Genomic DNA, 17543 nt, shown 5'->3' on the forward strand with positions numbered 1-17543 from the left:
GCCGCCCTCCTATTGGAGGAGACTGCGTGCTGGGGGCGGGCGGGGAACCCGGTCCGGCCGCTTTCGGTCAATCGCAGCAGCCCAGCGCCGGGAGGGCGGGCGGCGGGGGGGGGAACATCTGGCCGGCGCCGCCGCGTGCGTGCGTGGTGCGTCCCCCCGCCCCTCCCCCCGCCCCCCCCCCCCCGCCCCCCGGCCCGGGCTCCTCGCTCGCTCCTCGCTCGCTCGCTCCCTCGCTGTGTCTGGCAGGCTGCGGCCGCCGCTGGGCTGCTGCCATGGGGAGCCGTTGAGAGTGGGGCCTCTTCGCTCCGCCGCGCTCCTCCGGCTGCCAGCGGGGGTGGGTGGGCGGGAGGGAGGGGGCAGGGGGAGCGGGCGACGGAGCCGGGATTGGGGGGCGGGGGGGCCGGGAGGGAGGGAGGGGGACCCGCGGAGGAGGAAGCCCACCAAGTCCGGCGGCGGCGGCGGCGGCCGGGAGGCGGAGGACGCGGCGGCGGCGGGGACTCGGTGACTTAGGGCCGCTCCGTGTGAGTCCCGGCGCCGGCCCCCGGCCCCGACCCGGCGCCCCCTCCGGGCCCTGGAGGGCGGGGCGCCGGCTGTGCGGCCCCGGCCGGCGGGGCAGTGCGGGCAGGCGGGCGGGCGACCGGGCCCCGCGAGTGGAGTTAGTTTGTGCGGGTGGAGCTAGGGGTGGCGGGGGGCGCCGCAGCGGCGGGGGCCGGGTGCGGGGCCGGGCCGCCGCAGCTGCGGGTCGGGCGGGGTGCGGCCGGTGCAGCTGCGGCGCGGGGCGCGCTCCGGCCGGTGCAGCTGCGGCGGCGCCTCTCGGGGGCGGGGGGCGCGGGGCGGGGGCTTGGGAGCGGTGCAGCTGCACGGCGCCGGGACGGCCGTGGCTCCGGGGACCCTTGCAGCTGCGGCGGCGCCCGCGGGGAGGCCCCTCCCGGGCCGGGGCAGTTGCCGGGGGCTCGCGCCGCGGCGGCAGGGAAGCGGTAGCAGCCACTCTCCCCCGGCTTCTTACGACTTTTCTTTTGTTGTTGCCGTGACCCGGGTCTGTTTTCTCGTCTGTTGTTTAAGGTGTTTTCCTGCTGCACCGGCTCTACGCCCTCCACCTCCTTCCCTGTGGTTTAACCTTCCTCTTTCCCCTAGTGTTTTATGCACAGCCAACTACGTAAAGATTTGCATTTCTTACCCCCTCCCTGCTCCGCACCCCCACCCCCACCTCCTTGAAAAACAAAACCCAACCTCACAAAACCTCTCCGGACCTGAGGCTGCGAGGCGCAAAGGGCTTGATTTGTGGAGTGGGAGTCGCTGGCCCATTGCGGTGCTCCGGGCTCATTAATCTGTCACTCGCCCCCCACCCCACTGGGTAAATGGGGTGATTAATGTCTGATATATTGGAATGAGGCGAGGGCATTTGTACAGAATAGGTGGTGTGGCTGAGAAGGAATTTATCCCCAAAGAGTGCCTCCTGAAATAGGCATTCATAATTATGTCATTCATCGCGAAGTTAGAGAAAGTTGGGTTTGCGACTTGGGAAAGCAAGAAGCACAGGATAGAGACCTTGGTCTGTGTTACTCTTTATTTAACTCTTGGCCATGGTTTTCTAATGAGAACGGAGTGGTTATCAGCAGGACTGTGACACTTGCGCCTCAGGCCCCAGCGCCTTTTCTGCTCCTCACTCCCACAAGAGTCTGTGGAGACTTCGACATTCACAGATGTCGCAGCCCCTTGCAGGGCACTGGTCAGGCCAGCCCGGGTTACGTTACAACTTCATCAGCCATTCGAAAAGACCCGCAAATCTAGCTAAAAAGTTCCCCAACTTGCTAGACCTGGCTTCCCACACCCCTTCGCCCTTTCTCCCTGAAAGGTTTTCTTGTGATCATGAACATTACAGAGTGACCCAAAAAAAAGATTGTTATGGGACACAGATCAAGGGGAAGACCAAGTTCTCTTTCTGAGCAGAAAGTCGGATCAGATACGCAGATGCAGCATTCATTTTAAGTGGCTGTAGCAGGTTGTATCTGTTTATTAATTTGCCTCATTGAACTGAAGTACTTTCCAGGATTTCAGAAAGTGCAGTTTCAGCTTGTTGATATTGAGAGTTGAAATTTGCATTAACTGGCAGGGTGAGAAATTTTACTGAGAAGGTAGTTTTAGATAAGTAGTTATATAAGAGTGAAATAATAAGGTGAACCAGGTTGAAGTAGTAGTTCTGAATAGTCTTCCAACATTCTGAGACATGTATACCATTACCTCAGCAGAAAAAAAAAAAAAAAAAATTGAAGTGCCGTAATAATGTTGAAATGGGACTGGAGATGTCAAATGGGTTGGTTTAAAAATATCCCTAAGCTGCCTTTGAAACTAAACGTTGGAGTTGAATAAAAGTGAATCTGGATTTCCTGAATAGCACCGTGGCTTGAGTGTGCTGTCAGTATGTAAGCCAGTCCACCAACTTAAGACAGAAGTGTTGCTATTCCATAAATACAGTAGAACTCCATATGCTGAGTTTTTCAATTTCTTCTGTTAGAAAGTTTGGAAAAAAAGGGAGACTTTGAAGTATTTTGTTTATACTAACAGAAGAGAAAAGTTCTCCTAAGAAAAAGCTGGTGGCAGGAGTGTAGAGGAGTAGCATATGGCATTAAAAGGAGCACAGCTGGAGGTAGCATTTCCATCTGAACATGATGTCAGAGCAGCTGACAGCCTGCCATCCCTCAGCCTTTTATTCTAACACACAGACAGGGAGTTAGTGTGTGCGGATCTGTGGTGGAGAAGGTATCTCATTCCTCTCTAACATCATCTCCACTTTGCATCTGTCTCTTAGTCTGCTTTTTTTCCACCGATGTAACAGACCTGGAGCCAGCAAGACTCAGAGGAAAGGACTTAATCAGGTTTATGTGTCCTAAAGGTAGGAGTAGCAAGAGATTAGATTGAGCATATTTCTGTTTTGGTGTTTATTTAATTTAAAAAAATCACATTACTTTTCTAATCCAGTTTAAGAATAAAATATGAACTTGAGTATTAAATGAACATCTTACTGGAGTTGAGAGTCTTGGGCTTGTTTAGTTTTAATTTTTATCCCTTTTGCTCGATCGGGTAAATAACTTTAATATACAGAAATATTTCAAGTTTTGAAATGTTAAGAAAGGCTTTGAAATATTGCTTTTTGAGATCAATTTGGATTAAAATCCTTTTTTTGTTGTTGTTGTTCACTGCTATTTAGATTTCTTTTGCTTTTGGAGTCGGGGGGGTGGGTGAGAAATAGTAAACTGTTTGGAATCCAGCATTCAAACTTACATGAGAAGATTTTTCTAGTTAAGAAGCTAGATTGTTGTGTAATTAATTCCACTGTGAAACTTTATTCTTCAAAACATTCAGCAGCACTACTGAAACATACAGCTGTAGTGCTTTTATAACCGACGGTTTTTTTTAAAGAAAAAAAAAAAAAAAACTTTTGTCCCCAGGAGAATAGTTTGACTGGTTTCCTCATTTCTCTTTCAAATATATATTTAAGAGATCTTTTATTTCAGCATAACGATAATTATTTGCAGGAGTTTTTGTGTTAGCGACTAATTTAGAACTTGTAGATTTGAGCTGCCTGAATTGGCCAGACAGCTGTAATCGCACTCCTCTATTCTTAATCTCTTTATCTGGGCAGCAGCTGCCATATGGCCACAGTCAGCTGGATCAGATGTTTATAAGCTTCCTTCTTCGTCCCTCTCTGTCCTCTCAGCCTCCTAATTTGATCACGGCTACCTTGTGAGCTGCCCTCCAATCTTTATTTTTAGCCCTCTCAAGGATTAGGATTGATGTTAGCTGTGGGGCACTTAAAGTGATTGTATTGTAAATCTTGGTTTATTCTAGCAGTGGCATCTTGCAGAATGTATTGGGTTAGGCTGAAAGTTTTAGCCCATCTTGGGCAAAGTGTAGAAGAAGCAGGGAAGTAATTTTTAAATATTAAATTAATATGTATCCATTCCCCAAATGCACTTTTTGAGATGGATGGTGTGGAACTTTGCTTCTGGTCGTAGGAAAGGGGAAGTCAGGTTTAAGGAGTTGAATTTTGTGGTTGAATTTTGACCCTTTGTACATATGTGTCTCTCCTGCCTCCATTTTACTCTCTTTCACCAGAAAATAAGGGCAACAGTGCATATTTGAAAGAATAAAAGCTAGTGGGAAAACAAAATATATCAAATTATGTTGAAACAAAGTATTTTCTGTTGACTGAGGTATGGCAGGGTCAAAAGAATAGTTTCTCTTTTACTAGCAAGACTTTTTTTTTTCTTTTTTTGTATGTTGAACCTGTAAAGCTTTTGAGTTTCATTTGAATGTAATATGCCTTTATTTAAAAGTTTGCATTAATTTTAATATGGAACTCATTTTGCTTTGCAACAGATCAAAGTTTAGATGAGAATTTTCAGAGTTAAATAAAGCCCTTCTGGTTCTTAATATTCTAGATGTACAGATTTTACAAAGAAATATAACCATTTCTTTTTCTCAATTCATTAAAAAAAATTTGGATTTGTTCATAGTAAAGATGATCTTTTCCATCTGTTGGTGTAGTTCCTTCTGATCTCATACATGTGTGCTATACCTGCAAATCTTAAGGCATTAACATCTGTTTTTATACACAGGGCTTTTGTTGTTTTAACACTCTGACTTTAAAAGTAAGTTGTTTGCTAATTTCTGGACTAATTATGCAATTTCATTTTTTTTTTTCTTGATTCAGCCAAATGTGCGTTTAAATTGTGCTTGCTAAGTGCAGTCAAGTATCAAAAGTAATAAAATAAAAAAGGATGGTTGAACAAGTTTTCTGAATCTTCCAGAATGTGTTTGGGACTTTTCTTTGTTCATTATTTGAGTTGTTCCCTTTGAAATTAAAGCTATTTTGTAGGTTTTGTAGGACATAATTTGATGATTAGAGTTAATTAAATTTCTTCTGAAAGAGACCTAAATTCTTACTCTCAGTAAGAGACTGTACTGAAATTAACGCTTTTAAAACTTGACTAAAAGTTCAAGGAAGGTGGAGATGCATCAGAGACTGTTTGGCTGGGGTAAGAAGTTTCAAAAGTGTACATTTTTCTTCTTGCATTTGGTTTTGTGTGTGTGATTTGGTAGTGCTTGGGTCATTAGCCTGATTAAAATTCAGGAACATGTACCTCCGTGGCCCAAGCTGATTTTTTTTTTTTTTTTTTTTAAATGGGGACTAGAGCCTTGAAAAGTTGTTCCTAAGCAGGCTCTCATGAGAAATTTCTCTCTTCCCAGGTTATGAAGACAGTATGGAGTTTCCAGACCATAGTAGACATTTGCTGCAGTGTCTGAGCGAGCAGAGACATCAGGGTTTTCTTTGTGACTGCACTGTTCTGGTGGGAGATGCCCAGTTCCGAGCGCACCGAGCTGTACTGGCTTCATGCAGCATGTATTTCCACCTCTTTTACAAGGACCAGCTGGACAAAAGAGACATTGTTCATCTGAACAGCGACATTGTTACAGCCCCAGCCTTCGCTCTCCTGCTTGAATTCATGTATGAAGGGAAACTCCAGTTCAAAGACTTGCCCATTGAAGACGTGCTAGCAGCTGCCAGTTATCTCCACATGTATGACATTGTCAAAGTCTGCAAAAAGAAGCTGAAAGAGAAAGCCACCACAGAGGCCGACAGCACCAAAAAGGAAGAAGATGCTTCAAGTTGTTCGGACAAAGTCGAGAGCCTCTCTGATGGCAGCAGCCACATGGCAGGCGATTTGCCCAGCGATGAAGATGAAGGGGAAGATGAAAAATTGAACATCTTGCCTAGCAAAAGGGACTTGGCGGCCGAGCCTGGGAACATGTGGATGCGATTGCCCTCGGACTCAGCAGGCATCCCCCAGGCTGGCGGAGAGGCAGAGCCACACGCCACAGCAGCTGGAAAAGCAGTAGCCAGCCCCTGCAGCTCGACAGAGTCTTTGTCCCAGAGGTCTGTCACCTCCGTGAGGGATTCGGCAGATGTTGACTGTGTGCTGGACCTGTCTGTCAAGTCCAGCCTTTCAGGAGTTGAAAATCTGAACAGCTCTTATTTCTCTTCACAGGACGTGCTGAGAAGCAACCTGGTGCAGGTGAAGGTGGAGAAAGAGGCCTCCTGTGATGAGAGTGATGTTGGCACTAATGACTATGACATGGAACATAGCACTGTGAAAGAGAGTGTGAGCGCTAATAACAGGGTACAGTATGAGCCTGCCCACCTGGCTCCTCTGAGGGAGGACTCGGTCCTGAGGGAGCTGGAGCGGGAGGACAAAGGCAGCGACGACGAGATGATGACCCCCGAGGGCGAGCGGGTCCAGGTGGAGGGCGGCATGGACAGCGGCCTGCTGCCCTACGTCTCCAACATCCTGAGCCCGGCGGGCCAGATCTTCATGTGCCCCCTGTGCAACAAGGTCTTCCCCAGCCCGCACATCCTGCAGATCCACCTGAGCACGCACTTCCGCGAGCAGGACGGCCTGCGCAGCAAGCCGGCCGCCGACGTCAACGTGCCCACCTGCTCTCTGTGCGGGAAGACGTTCTCCTGCATGTACACCCTGAAGCGCCACGAGAGGACTCACTCGGGCGAGAAGCCCTACACGTGCACCCAGTGCGGCAAGAGCTTCCAGTACTCGCACAACCTGAGCCGCCACGCCGTGGTGCACACGCGCGAAAAGCCGCACGCCTGCAAGTGGTGCGAGCGCAGGTTCACGCAGTCCGGGGACCTGTACCGGCACATCCGCAAGTTCCACTGTGAGTTGGTGAACTCCTTGTCCGTCAAAAGCGAGGCGCTGAGCCTGCCCGCTGTCAGAGACTGGACCTTAGAAGATAGCTCTCAAGAACTCTGGAAATAATTTTATATATATATATATAAATAATATATATATACCTATATATAAATAGATCTCTATATAGTTGTGGTACGGTCTAAAAGCAGTCTTGTTTCCTGGAACTGAAAGGTTGGGGTATTAACTTGTTTTTGCACTTTAGAATAGCATGAGAATCTCACTAATTTAGCATTCTGGTAAAAGAAACTTTAGAGCAAGTCGGAGAATAGAGAGGTGTTTTTTCTTTCTTTCAAGGGGGGTAGGGGAAGTAAGCCAATAAGAACCTTTGAAACAAATCGTCCTATCACAAAATGCTTTCCTAGGGCCTATTTTGTCAGCACTGCGGTGTCTTTTGAGCTCTCTCTTTTTTTCCCACCTTTTTTTTTTTAAGTAGAAATTCCCTCCAGTTTTATTAGCCTCTTTATATGTCTCAAATTGCATGACTCTTTTCTGGCTGTTGGAAACCTGAATGCTTTTAGACCCAAATGGAAAATTTCTGAAATGCTGGATTATCTATTTTTAAACAAGCAGTTGACTTAAAACTTTCTGTGGCAACTTCTGGTTTTCTGACGGTTCCCAATGAGAGAAATTCTGAAAGTACACTGGGATCACTGGGACGCTGTCTTTGTGAAGGTTTGCTTGGGATGAAAAAGGATATTGCAGCTTCAGCAGTGTTGAACTGTGTGTTGAAAAATGTGAATTACTGTTATTGTATACTGTAATTGATTACATGGGCTGGGGGGGTGTCAAAGGACTTGACAGGTTGTGTTGATGCTCTTAGTTGAGTCTTGAAAAGTAAATATTAACGCTACAGAAATGCATGAGTTTCAATATATTTTTTGTCTTTGTTTGCATTGTATAACTTTAACGAGTGAGTTTAAAATTATTTAATTTCCTTAGAAAAATAGCACCATTTGGAAAAAAAAAAACCTGGTGTTATGAAGAACGTTAATGCACTGTTTTTATTTTATATAATTTAAATTGACTTTCCCACTGTCTTTAAGTTGAAACTGTTAAGCTGAATAAAAACTTAAGCTGCAAATTGATAACTTCGCTACATAACAAGGAAAATATAAATGTTTACAAACGGCTTAAAGATTTGCATGTGCAGTGTGCATTTTATAACAAAACTTCTAATTGCACAAAACCCAGGCCAGCTCAAAGTTTAGATGTACACATTTACCCAGTTGAGCGTTTTTAGAGTAAATACTGCACAAATTGACAATAGGTCATTCTCTTTTTTTGCTCCCCTTTTCTTTTTCTCCCCTTCTTCCTTTCCCTCCCTTCCTCCTTCCCTCCCGCTCCTCCCCCATCCCCCCCCCCCCCAAACTCATGAAAAGATTCTATGGACTGAAAAAGCCCCAGGCTGAAAGGACTGGACTGCCTTGATTGACATGGGGAAGGGGGTTAGTAGACTATGTGTATCGCGGCAGCAGAGGCTGCAGCCCAACGTGTGGTTTTAATGACCAGCACGCAGGGCAAAGCATTTTGCACAGTGTTTGTTTTCCTGTCTTGCACTTACAAATAAGGTCTATGGGAGTAGCATGGAAAGCGTTTGCTGTTTTTCCCTTTTTTTTTTTTTAAATTGCTTTTGTTTAAAATTTGATCGCCTTAACTACTGTAAACATAGCCTATTTTTGTGCTTAAGATACTGAATGGAAAACTCCATTGTGTGTTGCTGGACTGTTTTGGAAATATTTGGTCAAATGTGTGTTAATTTGGCTGTAATGGCATTTAAAGCAAACAAACAAACAAACAAAGCTGTGAAAATGGCCTTGGAGCGTTATCTTTAGTTACTTGAAGAGTTTCTGGTTTTTTTTAAATACAGTTTATGTTGAAATAATTTTTATTAATTTAGAGAAGACAATCAATGTCTGTGAGAAAACGGACTTTCCTTTGGATTTTCTTTTTGTGGTCATTGTGAGTGATTGCTTTTTCCTTTTATTAGTTTCACATTCTTCCTTTGTTCTAAAACTTAGACTGACATCTAGCTTTGACAATCATAGTATGTTTTATTTTCCTGAGGGGGGAATAACTTATAATGCTGTTTAGTTTTGTACTATTGGTGTGTTGGTGAATTTTTAAACTGTGTGCTAACTGCAATAAATTATATGAACTGAGAATTTTTGTGCGTTTTTTAAATTGTGATTGTGTACTACATAGATCCTAAATATGTATCATACATGGCATCTTTTCTTTTTAATACCAATTCTGTACAGAGCTTATGGATTATTAGAATGCCTTAAATCACTCAAATGTAAGTGTGCAAACATTTTGCTTCTAGTCATTTAAGAAGATACTAAATGCACATTTTAAAAATGTGACCCATTTTCTATAGCCTAGATCAGGAATGTTAAGGTAACTCTCTAGAAATTTGTGAATCTGTGAAACCTCAAGTTTCATAGATATTTTGTAATATGCTGTACAACTACTAATCCGTACACCATAAGTCATATTTTCATGGGTAATTTTATCCGAAGTTGATTGGTCAAATCTATTCTTCTGTGTTCTGGTTTAAGTGGAAAATTGAAGGAGACCGGATGTCTTAATTTGGAAAACTGCTTGGCTAACGACTGGAATTCTAGGCAATCGAATTAGCAGGCATTCGACTGTTCAAGAATAGCTGTATACGTCCTCTTTGTTCCTGGGAGAACTCAAAAGTTCCTAGGTTTTAATTCCTAAGTTTTAACTAAAATGTAATTAAGTTCATGCAACCATTTAAAAAAACTGTTCCGTAATTTTTGTGATCGTCCCAACTTCATGCTTGCCTCATTGGGCTTGTCAAGGTGAGAAACATTTGCTGGTTGACCTAAAGAACTGACAGAGCACTCACACGTGCCGGACAGTTCTATAGAGGAATTGTTACACGCTGTCGTCCTAAGTGTGAGCAGGGCTGGCACCGACCTGAGAGTTTTTGTAAATCCTGGAATCTATAATTGTCCATAACTTCCAGCCTTAAAGATACCTATGAAAATACAGTTTTACATGATTATTGTCAAAATTAAATACGTTTATATTAGTGACCTATAGTAAGGTTAACATTCTTAACTTTGTTGGAAGTGGGATATAAGGTCTGGAGCTTGAAAATGTACCAGTTGTAAATTCCCTGATGGCTTTGGATGGGAATCCCGAAAGATTGTCATAAAGTGCAATCAGTAATTTACTATTTTGGGAATCCTACTTTCCCTTTTTTTGTTGAAACAGGATTTCTGTTACATGAAACTCACTTGGTTTTAACTAACCAAACATTGTTTCACATGAAAGGGTCACAGCATCTCAAAGCTTTCTGAGGATATGGAGAGTTGTAATTTAGTTTCATTGACTAGCATCTAATTTTAAATGAGCATTATCTGAACTGGATCCACTTATAAAAACAATATTTTGACATGAAATTTGGAAGAAATTCTTAAAACATTCCTTGCAAAACTAGAACAATTACACAAATCGCCACATTTGATAAGTGAAGGAATCAGTTGTTTATTCACTACATTTTTTAAAAAGGAAATTAATTTTTCACATAATCATGTTGGAAACCATTCAGTTTGCTCCCCCTTTTGACATCGGGCTGATACATAAGTATATTTTAAATGTATGGTTTCATTTACTTTTGAAAACATCTGTTTCTTTTAGATAATCAATTATGCCCTAGATTAATGTGGGGCCAGCATTGTGTGCAAGGTGTACCCTAGGAGATCCAAGAAGTAAGCTATGTTAAGGATACTGGTTTTGGATTTCCTTTCTAGTTAATCATGCTACCAGATTAATAGGTGAATCAAGTAGGGTTTTGTTTTTTATGGTTTTTTTTTTTGGTGTTTTTAAAATACGCTTGTCGTGATGATCTACAAACAGGTTATTGGAAGACTAGAAAAAGGTAAACGTTTTATTAAAATTATATAAGCGCTCACATTAAAATGGCTGAAATATTTATTTTTCAGGTAAAACAAAAGTTTTGAACTGTTATCAAAGAAAACAATTGTTTTTTTAACCCAAGAAGTAATACTACTTAAAAAATCTTGAATCTCCCAAAAGTTTTATCAACAGAACACAAAACATATAAAAACTTGACTTTAAAAATCCCATTGTACCAGATTAGAATTAAAAAAAAAAAAACAAAAACCTCACCATCTCAAAATTTCCTGTATTGTATGACTACATTTTATTACACAGCTTAAAACAGTCTTTGGTTTCTAGTATAATGAGGGAAACTTTCACATACATCTGGGTAGGAAACTCAGATAATTTTAGTTTTAATTTGTAGATATTGATCTAAATTTTTCATTATAATTGTTTCCATGTTGGAAACTTACTGATAAGGTACAGTGAATCCAGTAAGTGTGAATTTTGAAATCCAGGACTGAAGAGCTCAATTCTTCTCTTTAAAGTCATTTGCCATTAAAATGCTAGAGATAATACCATTTTTTTTAAAAAAGCAATAATTTTATTTTTAAAAGCAAATAACTTTTAGGAGTTTCATTTTGGCTACAGTCCAAGTTTATTACACTGATAGGATTTTTGTCTCTTATGTTAAAAATTTCCTACCTTTGGCCTGCTGAAACATGGCAAAGTATCTTTTGTATGTGATCCTTTGGTCCAAAATGTAGAACCATTTATCTTTTGACTTTGTCAATGTAGTTACATAGAAAGAAACATTTTATGTTACTAGCCTTCCCCACCCCTTCTTAGATTTTCTTAGTTTTATAAAAGGAGAGCTAAAGCAGTCAGATCATACTGATGACGCTGGAGGTTTTTAGAAATATTCATTCATTTACAGAGACATTTTAGAAATTAAACTTTTAGCATTTTGCAAACTGATCCCTTGGAAATCTAATTAATTTCTGTAACTTCTTGTGAAAGAAACTGAACTCCAAATTTAAAACACTGTAACAAGGAAGGGTGAGGTCATAGAAATGAAACGGTAACTTGAAAAGTTTTTAAGCCCAACTACTTTATAAGTATCTGCTTACACTAAATAATTTGTTAAATTAATTGTCCAGATAATTCAGGCTCATAGACTAGCTTTTCCCTAAAATATTCAAGCACTTGAAAGAAATCAGATTTTTTTTTGAGAGAGAAATGAACTATCTAGTTAACTTTCCTGATTCTATTCTAACATTTACTAATTTACTGTTACTCCTGATCCCTAGGATTAAGTGAGCATGGTACTTTCCTTTGGCTGAAGGGTAGTTTGCAAAACAATTCAGTCAAAACTAAAATTTTTCTTGAAGTTTTCAGGCACTTGTTCCCCTTTTCTAATTGTCTTCAGGAATGGGTTTGCAGTTGAGCTTGCATTTTGCTATAGGAGGCAATTCTCTCTAGTTCGTTTGGCAGGAGAGGAGCAAAAACCCAATTTGGCTTTAAAATGTAGCACATTAGTCAGTAACAGTTTCAGTGAGGATATTTAGAGTGGCTTTGAGAGGCCGTGTGACACAGATAGAGAGTCCATTCACCGAAATGACTTATTTACAGTTTATTATAATCTCTGTAGTTAATCATTAAATCAAGTAGCTTTTAGTCAATGTCAATATGCAGGCTTAATATGACTATATAGGAATTTTAAAAAGTCATATTGGCCTAAATATTCAAGTTTGTAAAAAGTATATTTGTAGTTAATATGAAGTGGTACATGGAAAAATGTATTTGAATATTTGTAAACATTTATAGGCTAGATTAACTCTGTTGTTTAAATACATAATGCATGTAAGTACAATGATACTGAGCTTGAAAGACTAGCATAGCCTTACTTACGCGTGCTGTGCCCAATCAGAGCTAACTTTTCATATAGGACAGAGCTTAGAAGAATTAACCACGTGTAAGTTTAAAATATAGATTACTCAAAACGATGTATAAGTAAGGACAGAGTCACCTCTTTTTAAAAAATCATACTAGTGCAGTGTGCACTTCAACCTTGAGGGGATTACTAAACACCCTGACACTTACTTGTGTATGTCTATTGCTCTGAAATGATCTGTGATCAAAGTAGGAGCATTTAAGGTTTTAATCTGAACCTTTTAAATTTGTTCTTAAAAACAGACTAAAAATTATATGTATATATGTTTCCTGTGGACCATTTTTTAGAACTGTGTCATGTAAATGAGCTGTTTGGTAACACTGAAGTGCCTATTGCATGTTTACTAGACACACCACAATGCTTCCTAGGATGTCTATTTGGATAAGTTCTAGAAAAGCACAATGATACAATGATTGATAGATAATTAAAACATTTAGGAAAAGCATTTATTGCTTGTGAACCATAGCCACAGAAGTTTGTGGCATCTATTAAAAAAATCCATTTCTTCTCTTTTATAACTATTTCTCTGTGTACTTAAAATCCTCATCAAATAGAAGAAATTTGAGCGTAGAACCATATTCCAAGAAAATCTAATTTATAAGGTTATTTCTATAACTAACTGCTTTTGAGAAAGAGGGTCTCCTACATGGCAGCAGGGAGAAATGGTATAAGTTTATATTCAAAGCATAGCCATTATACACATGCCCTTATTGTAAAATTTAGTATCTCTTCAGAAACCCGAAGATTTTGCAGCCAAATAAATGAAAAAGAAACTGAAGGCTGGCAGATGGAATATTCTTTAGGTCTTTATTTTTGTTGAGACTCAAACTAAAATTCATATTTTATAGTCTGTTCTCTGTTTTTCTCAGTGTCCTTTTATTAATTATAAGAGGGTAAATTTTATGCATTGAGTGATTTTTGATACCATTGCACAATGGAATTTTTCAACCAAGTTGTTTTTGTGTGTGAATTTCTACCATTTTGAAAAACTGAAATACATTTGAATGAAAACTACATTTGAGCTTGGCCCTATTTACCAGTCTGCACCAGCAAACCACATACATATATCCAGTGAGCGAGTCCGAAGCCTGCGGACCAAGGAGCTGAGGCATTTCCAGAAGCTCCTTTTAATAAACCACGTTGAACTCAATGAAATCCTTAGGTTAAGAGAAAAAAATGAAAGGATATGTTGAGGCACAATGAAGTTTTGTTTTTCATACTACGTGTGAAGTCTAGAAAACGTGGTAATTTCTCACATTCTATTTATATGTTATTTTACTTGAGGGATGCCTCAAGGCAGTACTAGAATCTCTTATGTGCAAAAGGGGGAGGGAGGGCGGGTTTGCCATCGTTTATTCAATTTGCTTTGTAAAGGTGCTTATCTTGCAGTAAAAATAATACTTTAGTCAAAATACAGGCGGTTTGAAGGCTTGACCAGCATGGAAGACTTTTAAATGATTGAAGTGTTTCTGTTTAAAAGTCAGTCAAACAAGGCCCTCGAAGTATGAGGCAATCAATCCTCATATTGTTATCCTTATTTAATAATACATATATAATTCTTTTCTCTCTCCTAAAATAACATAATTCTTAAGCCTTATAAACAAAAACAATTCCCAGCTTACATCTGTATCCTGAATTTTAAAATTTGCATTCTGGACTGGTTGCTTTTGAAATAATGAGTTAATTTTGTTATTCAAATTGCAAAAATCTAATGGCCAGAATGGCCCAATTATTCCCCATCATTTGAAGACCTATATTGTGTGACTGATATTCTCCCCTTACAAATTGCTGTATCACATGTTCTTCCTAGAAATCACAAAAACTTAGAGCTGGAATGGGCAAAAGTGACTTCCAGTTTATTCATCCTGAAAGTGGAAGAGCAGGTACAGGGCGAGGCATAAGGGAAGGGAAGAGCTCCAAAGCATTCTGCAAACGTTTCATACATTCCCCAAACCTTTAGGTATCTATCATTTTAGACATGAGGTTCTTTTTCTCTTTAGAGGCACGTGGAGGTTGAATTCCTTGTTCGGGGCACATCTTTGATCAAGTCTGAATCTGAAATCAACATTCTGGTTATGCCCAAATGGTAAAGTTTGCAATATGTAAATATATATTTACCATGATTGCACTTACTATTGTCTGCTATATATATTTACAAGTTGAACCTAAGATTGGAATTATGCTGTTGAATATTTCTCTTCCTGACTTGGATCCTATCAACTATTAAAAAAATTATCACAGCAGAACACTCTCTCCTGAGAGTGAGGAGGGCATGTTTAGGCCCATCTACCTCGGGGTCCCCAGAGCTGAGACCCTGGCAGGACTCTACTGACTGACACACTCTCCCTCTCTGCTCCCAGCCATGAAAGGGTTGCTTAGGTTTCCAAATATGTTACTAGTTCAACCACAACGAGGCACTGCTACTTGCAGGCCAGTAACTGCAGGGCTGACAGAGCTGTTGCTGGACGTGCTAAAGGGAGAGAAGAAACACGGATGCATGGCAGAGGGTGGCAGCCAAGACAGGAACCTCAAAACTTGTTTGCTGCTAAAAGGGGAAAATTGAATAACTTTCCACTTAATCTGAAAACTGGCCTTGGTTACTTGGAATGTTTCTAACCTCCTTCTCTCAGTATCATCTGCTTAAGAGAAAGGAGGTTCAAGAGAAAGTTAGGGAAGGTCTACCAACTCGCCACTGGAGGAACCCCACCCCGACGCCTTTATTTCTCCGCTTGTAAGAAAGACCAGAAAAATAACGCCCTTCTCATCTTCTTTCTTAGAATAGCGTGAAAATGAATTTGCAAAAGCATTAAACTCTCAGCAGAAAAGTGCTATGTACATTTGCAGTGACCTCACTATTATAATGATTATTATTTTTACACCAAGATGAAGTTTCTCCTTATCATAAAGACTTCTTACCAACGTGGGTTTTTTTTAATGTGAATTTTTATGATTTAAATTCATCGAGCACTAACAGATTCAACTTTATCTCAGTTTTAAGCAGGCCCTGAGGAAAGCAATTTCTACACGGAATGTGAAAGTCCAAGTACCATAGGAATGAAAAAGATACTACAGTCTCAGGTAGGTCTGTACGTGTGTACATGTTTAGGTACGTACAAACCTTATAGAACGTACATCATACTTTTGGTTCTTTTTGACGAATCTCCCAAAGCCCTTTCAGCTCTCTATCTGATTAATCCAAAAACTTAAGCTGGACACATATTTTTTTCTCTTAAGGCTGGAGAGACCAAGACCGAAAGCTTCAGCTTATGTTTAATCTTGCATCATAATATAAAAAAACAGTATGATTAATATATATAGTGATAACGAACAAGCACAACTCCCCAGAGAAGCACACATATTAAAATGATTTATCAGAGATTTAAATGAGTTACTCCGATCTCACCAGGAGAAGGTGGCACATGCCAGATCAGAGCTCAGGACATCTCAATCTCAGGCCTCACGTCACCAATGTGCTATTTTATGTGTTAGAGCCATGTTATGGTACACTGCAAATCTATGGGCAAATTGCATCATAGCAAATACATCCATTTGGAGGAAGAGGCACCTGGTGAAAGTCCACGCCTCGATGGAATGCAACGCTCTGTTCCTTATAAGGAAACTTTGAGTAAATATTGCCCCGATCAAGCTTACGATCCAACTTTTCCTCGTAACAGGCTTCAAAATCCCCATTCAGTGAGTCCACTATGCTCTTTGATGCAATGCCACTTCACAAAAGCATTCGTGCCACAGTCATCTGGTTTTCTTTTCCTTCTTGCTCTCCTTGATAGAATGACACAAATCTCCCTTTTTATTTTATAATTTTCATGGATTTTTTTTACAAGGCAATGACTTCAACAGTATGTGTTTGGTAAAATAGTCCTTTTGGTTGCTATATTTAAGAGTTTCGTTTTTAAAAAGTTAAAAAACAACAACAAGAAGCAAAAACAAACACCCCCCCCCCACCTCCTTTTGCTTGGTGCCATAGACAAGAGTCCAAAGGACATTAGCTGCTCCATTGCACACATTGGAAGGGAGAGTTTGCTGTGAGCTCAGTCCTTCTAATAGACTGGCAATTTTGTAAAAGGTTTAGAGGATTTTGTTTAACCATTTCTGCATGTGTTTTTAATGAGCTCGTGACGGTTGATAACAAAGGCCAGGTTGTGTGTGTGTTTTACAGCATTTTCTGACCTGATCCCTCCCTGCTGACCAGAGGAATGGGCACCTGTGCTCCTCTCCTGGCTCACCTATGGGAGTCAAGGTGGTGGGCTCATCTCCGGCCTGTCTTCATGCCAGGGATGAATCATGCAGTAGGCAGAGCGGAAGGAGTCTCTTTGTTGACAGCTTTCCATCTGGACTTTGGATACGGCTGATTGTTCACGTAGCGCGTGGGTTAGCTGGAAGGGGCTATGAGAGTGAGCTCCTCCATAAGGGATCAGGAGTGTATAAAACATCAGCAAACCGCGGCCCAGGATTTCACTTGCAAAGCTCAGAGGAGGAGCATGTCCGTCCCTGAATTTCAGGTCCCTGGTTTGTGAATGTGGATGACTGCAGCTTGGACAAGCCAGCATTTCATAGTCAATAGGGTCGTTTATAGCCTCATTCAGATAATCCGACTGGAGTACACCTGAATAAATACATCAAGCTCAGGTGGCTAAAAGTAACCCTCTTTGAGTTTAATAATTAAAATAGAGCTATTCAGATGAATTTCAGTTTGTCATGTATAAATGTAAGAGGCTCCGTAAAGGATGGTGTTTTGTGATTCATATAGGAATATGATGGATGTATGATACGTTTTCCACAGCTATTTAAGAAAAAAAGATTATCTTAGTCATGGGGTAAAGTTATGTGATGCATTGCACCATCCAGGCTGTGTCTGGGCCAGTACAGATTTTTTTTTTTTTTTTTTTTTGTGAAAGATTACTTCTTGGCAAACTAGATATGCAAACGCC

At 41.0% G+C, this 17543-nt stretch overlaps 1 protein-coding gene across 5 annotated transcripts; it reads left to right on the top strand.

Moving 5' to 3' along the window:
* Window positions 1–441: 441 nt before the first annotated feature.
* ZBTB18 (zinc finger and BTB domain containing 18) lies at window positions 442–8894 on the top strand. Of its 5 annotated transcripts, XM_068541697.1 has the most exons (3): window positions 969–2893; window positions 5251–6624; window positions 6657–6822. In XM_068541697.1, exons 1-3 carry the CDS (start codon window positions 2881–2883, stop codon window positions 6734–6736), a joined length of 1467 nt encoding a protein of 488 aa, XP_068397798.1. In that variant the 5' UTR covers window positions 969–2880; the 3' UTR covers window positions 6737–6822. The 5 variants fall into 5 exon arrangements, with proteins under 5 accessions (XP_068397796.1, XP_068397797.1, XP_068397798.1 ...); XM_068541695.1 differs by lacking the exon at window positions 969–2893 and adding an exon at window positions 442–521 and having other exon boundaries at window positions 5251–8894; XM_068541696.1 differs by lacking the exon at window positions 969–2893 and adding an exon at window positions 474–501 and having other exon boundaries at window positions 5251–8894.
* The last annotated feature ends 8649 nt before the right edge of the window (window positions 8895–17543 follow it).

Source organism: Eschrichtius robustus, chromosome 3 (assembly GCF_028021215.1).
Source record: "Eschrichtius robustus isolate mEscRob2 chromosome 3, mEscRob2.pri, whole genome shotgun sequence".
NCBI lineage: Eukaryota > Metazoa > Chordata > Mammalia > Artiodactyla > Eschrichtiidae > Eschrichtius > Eschrichtius robustus.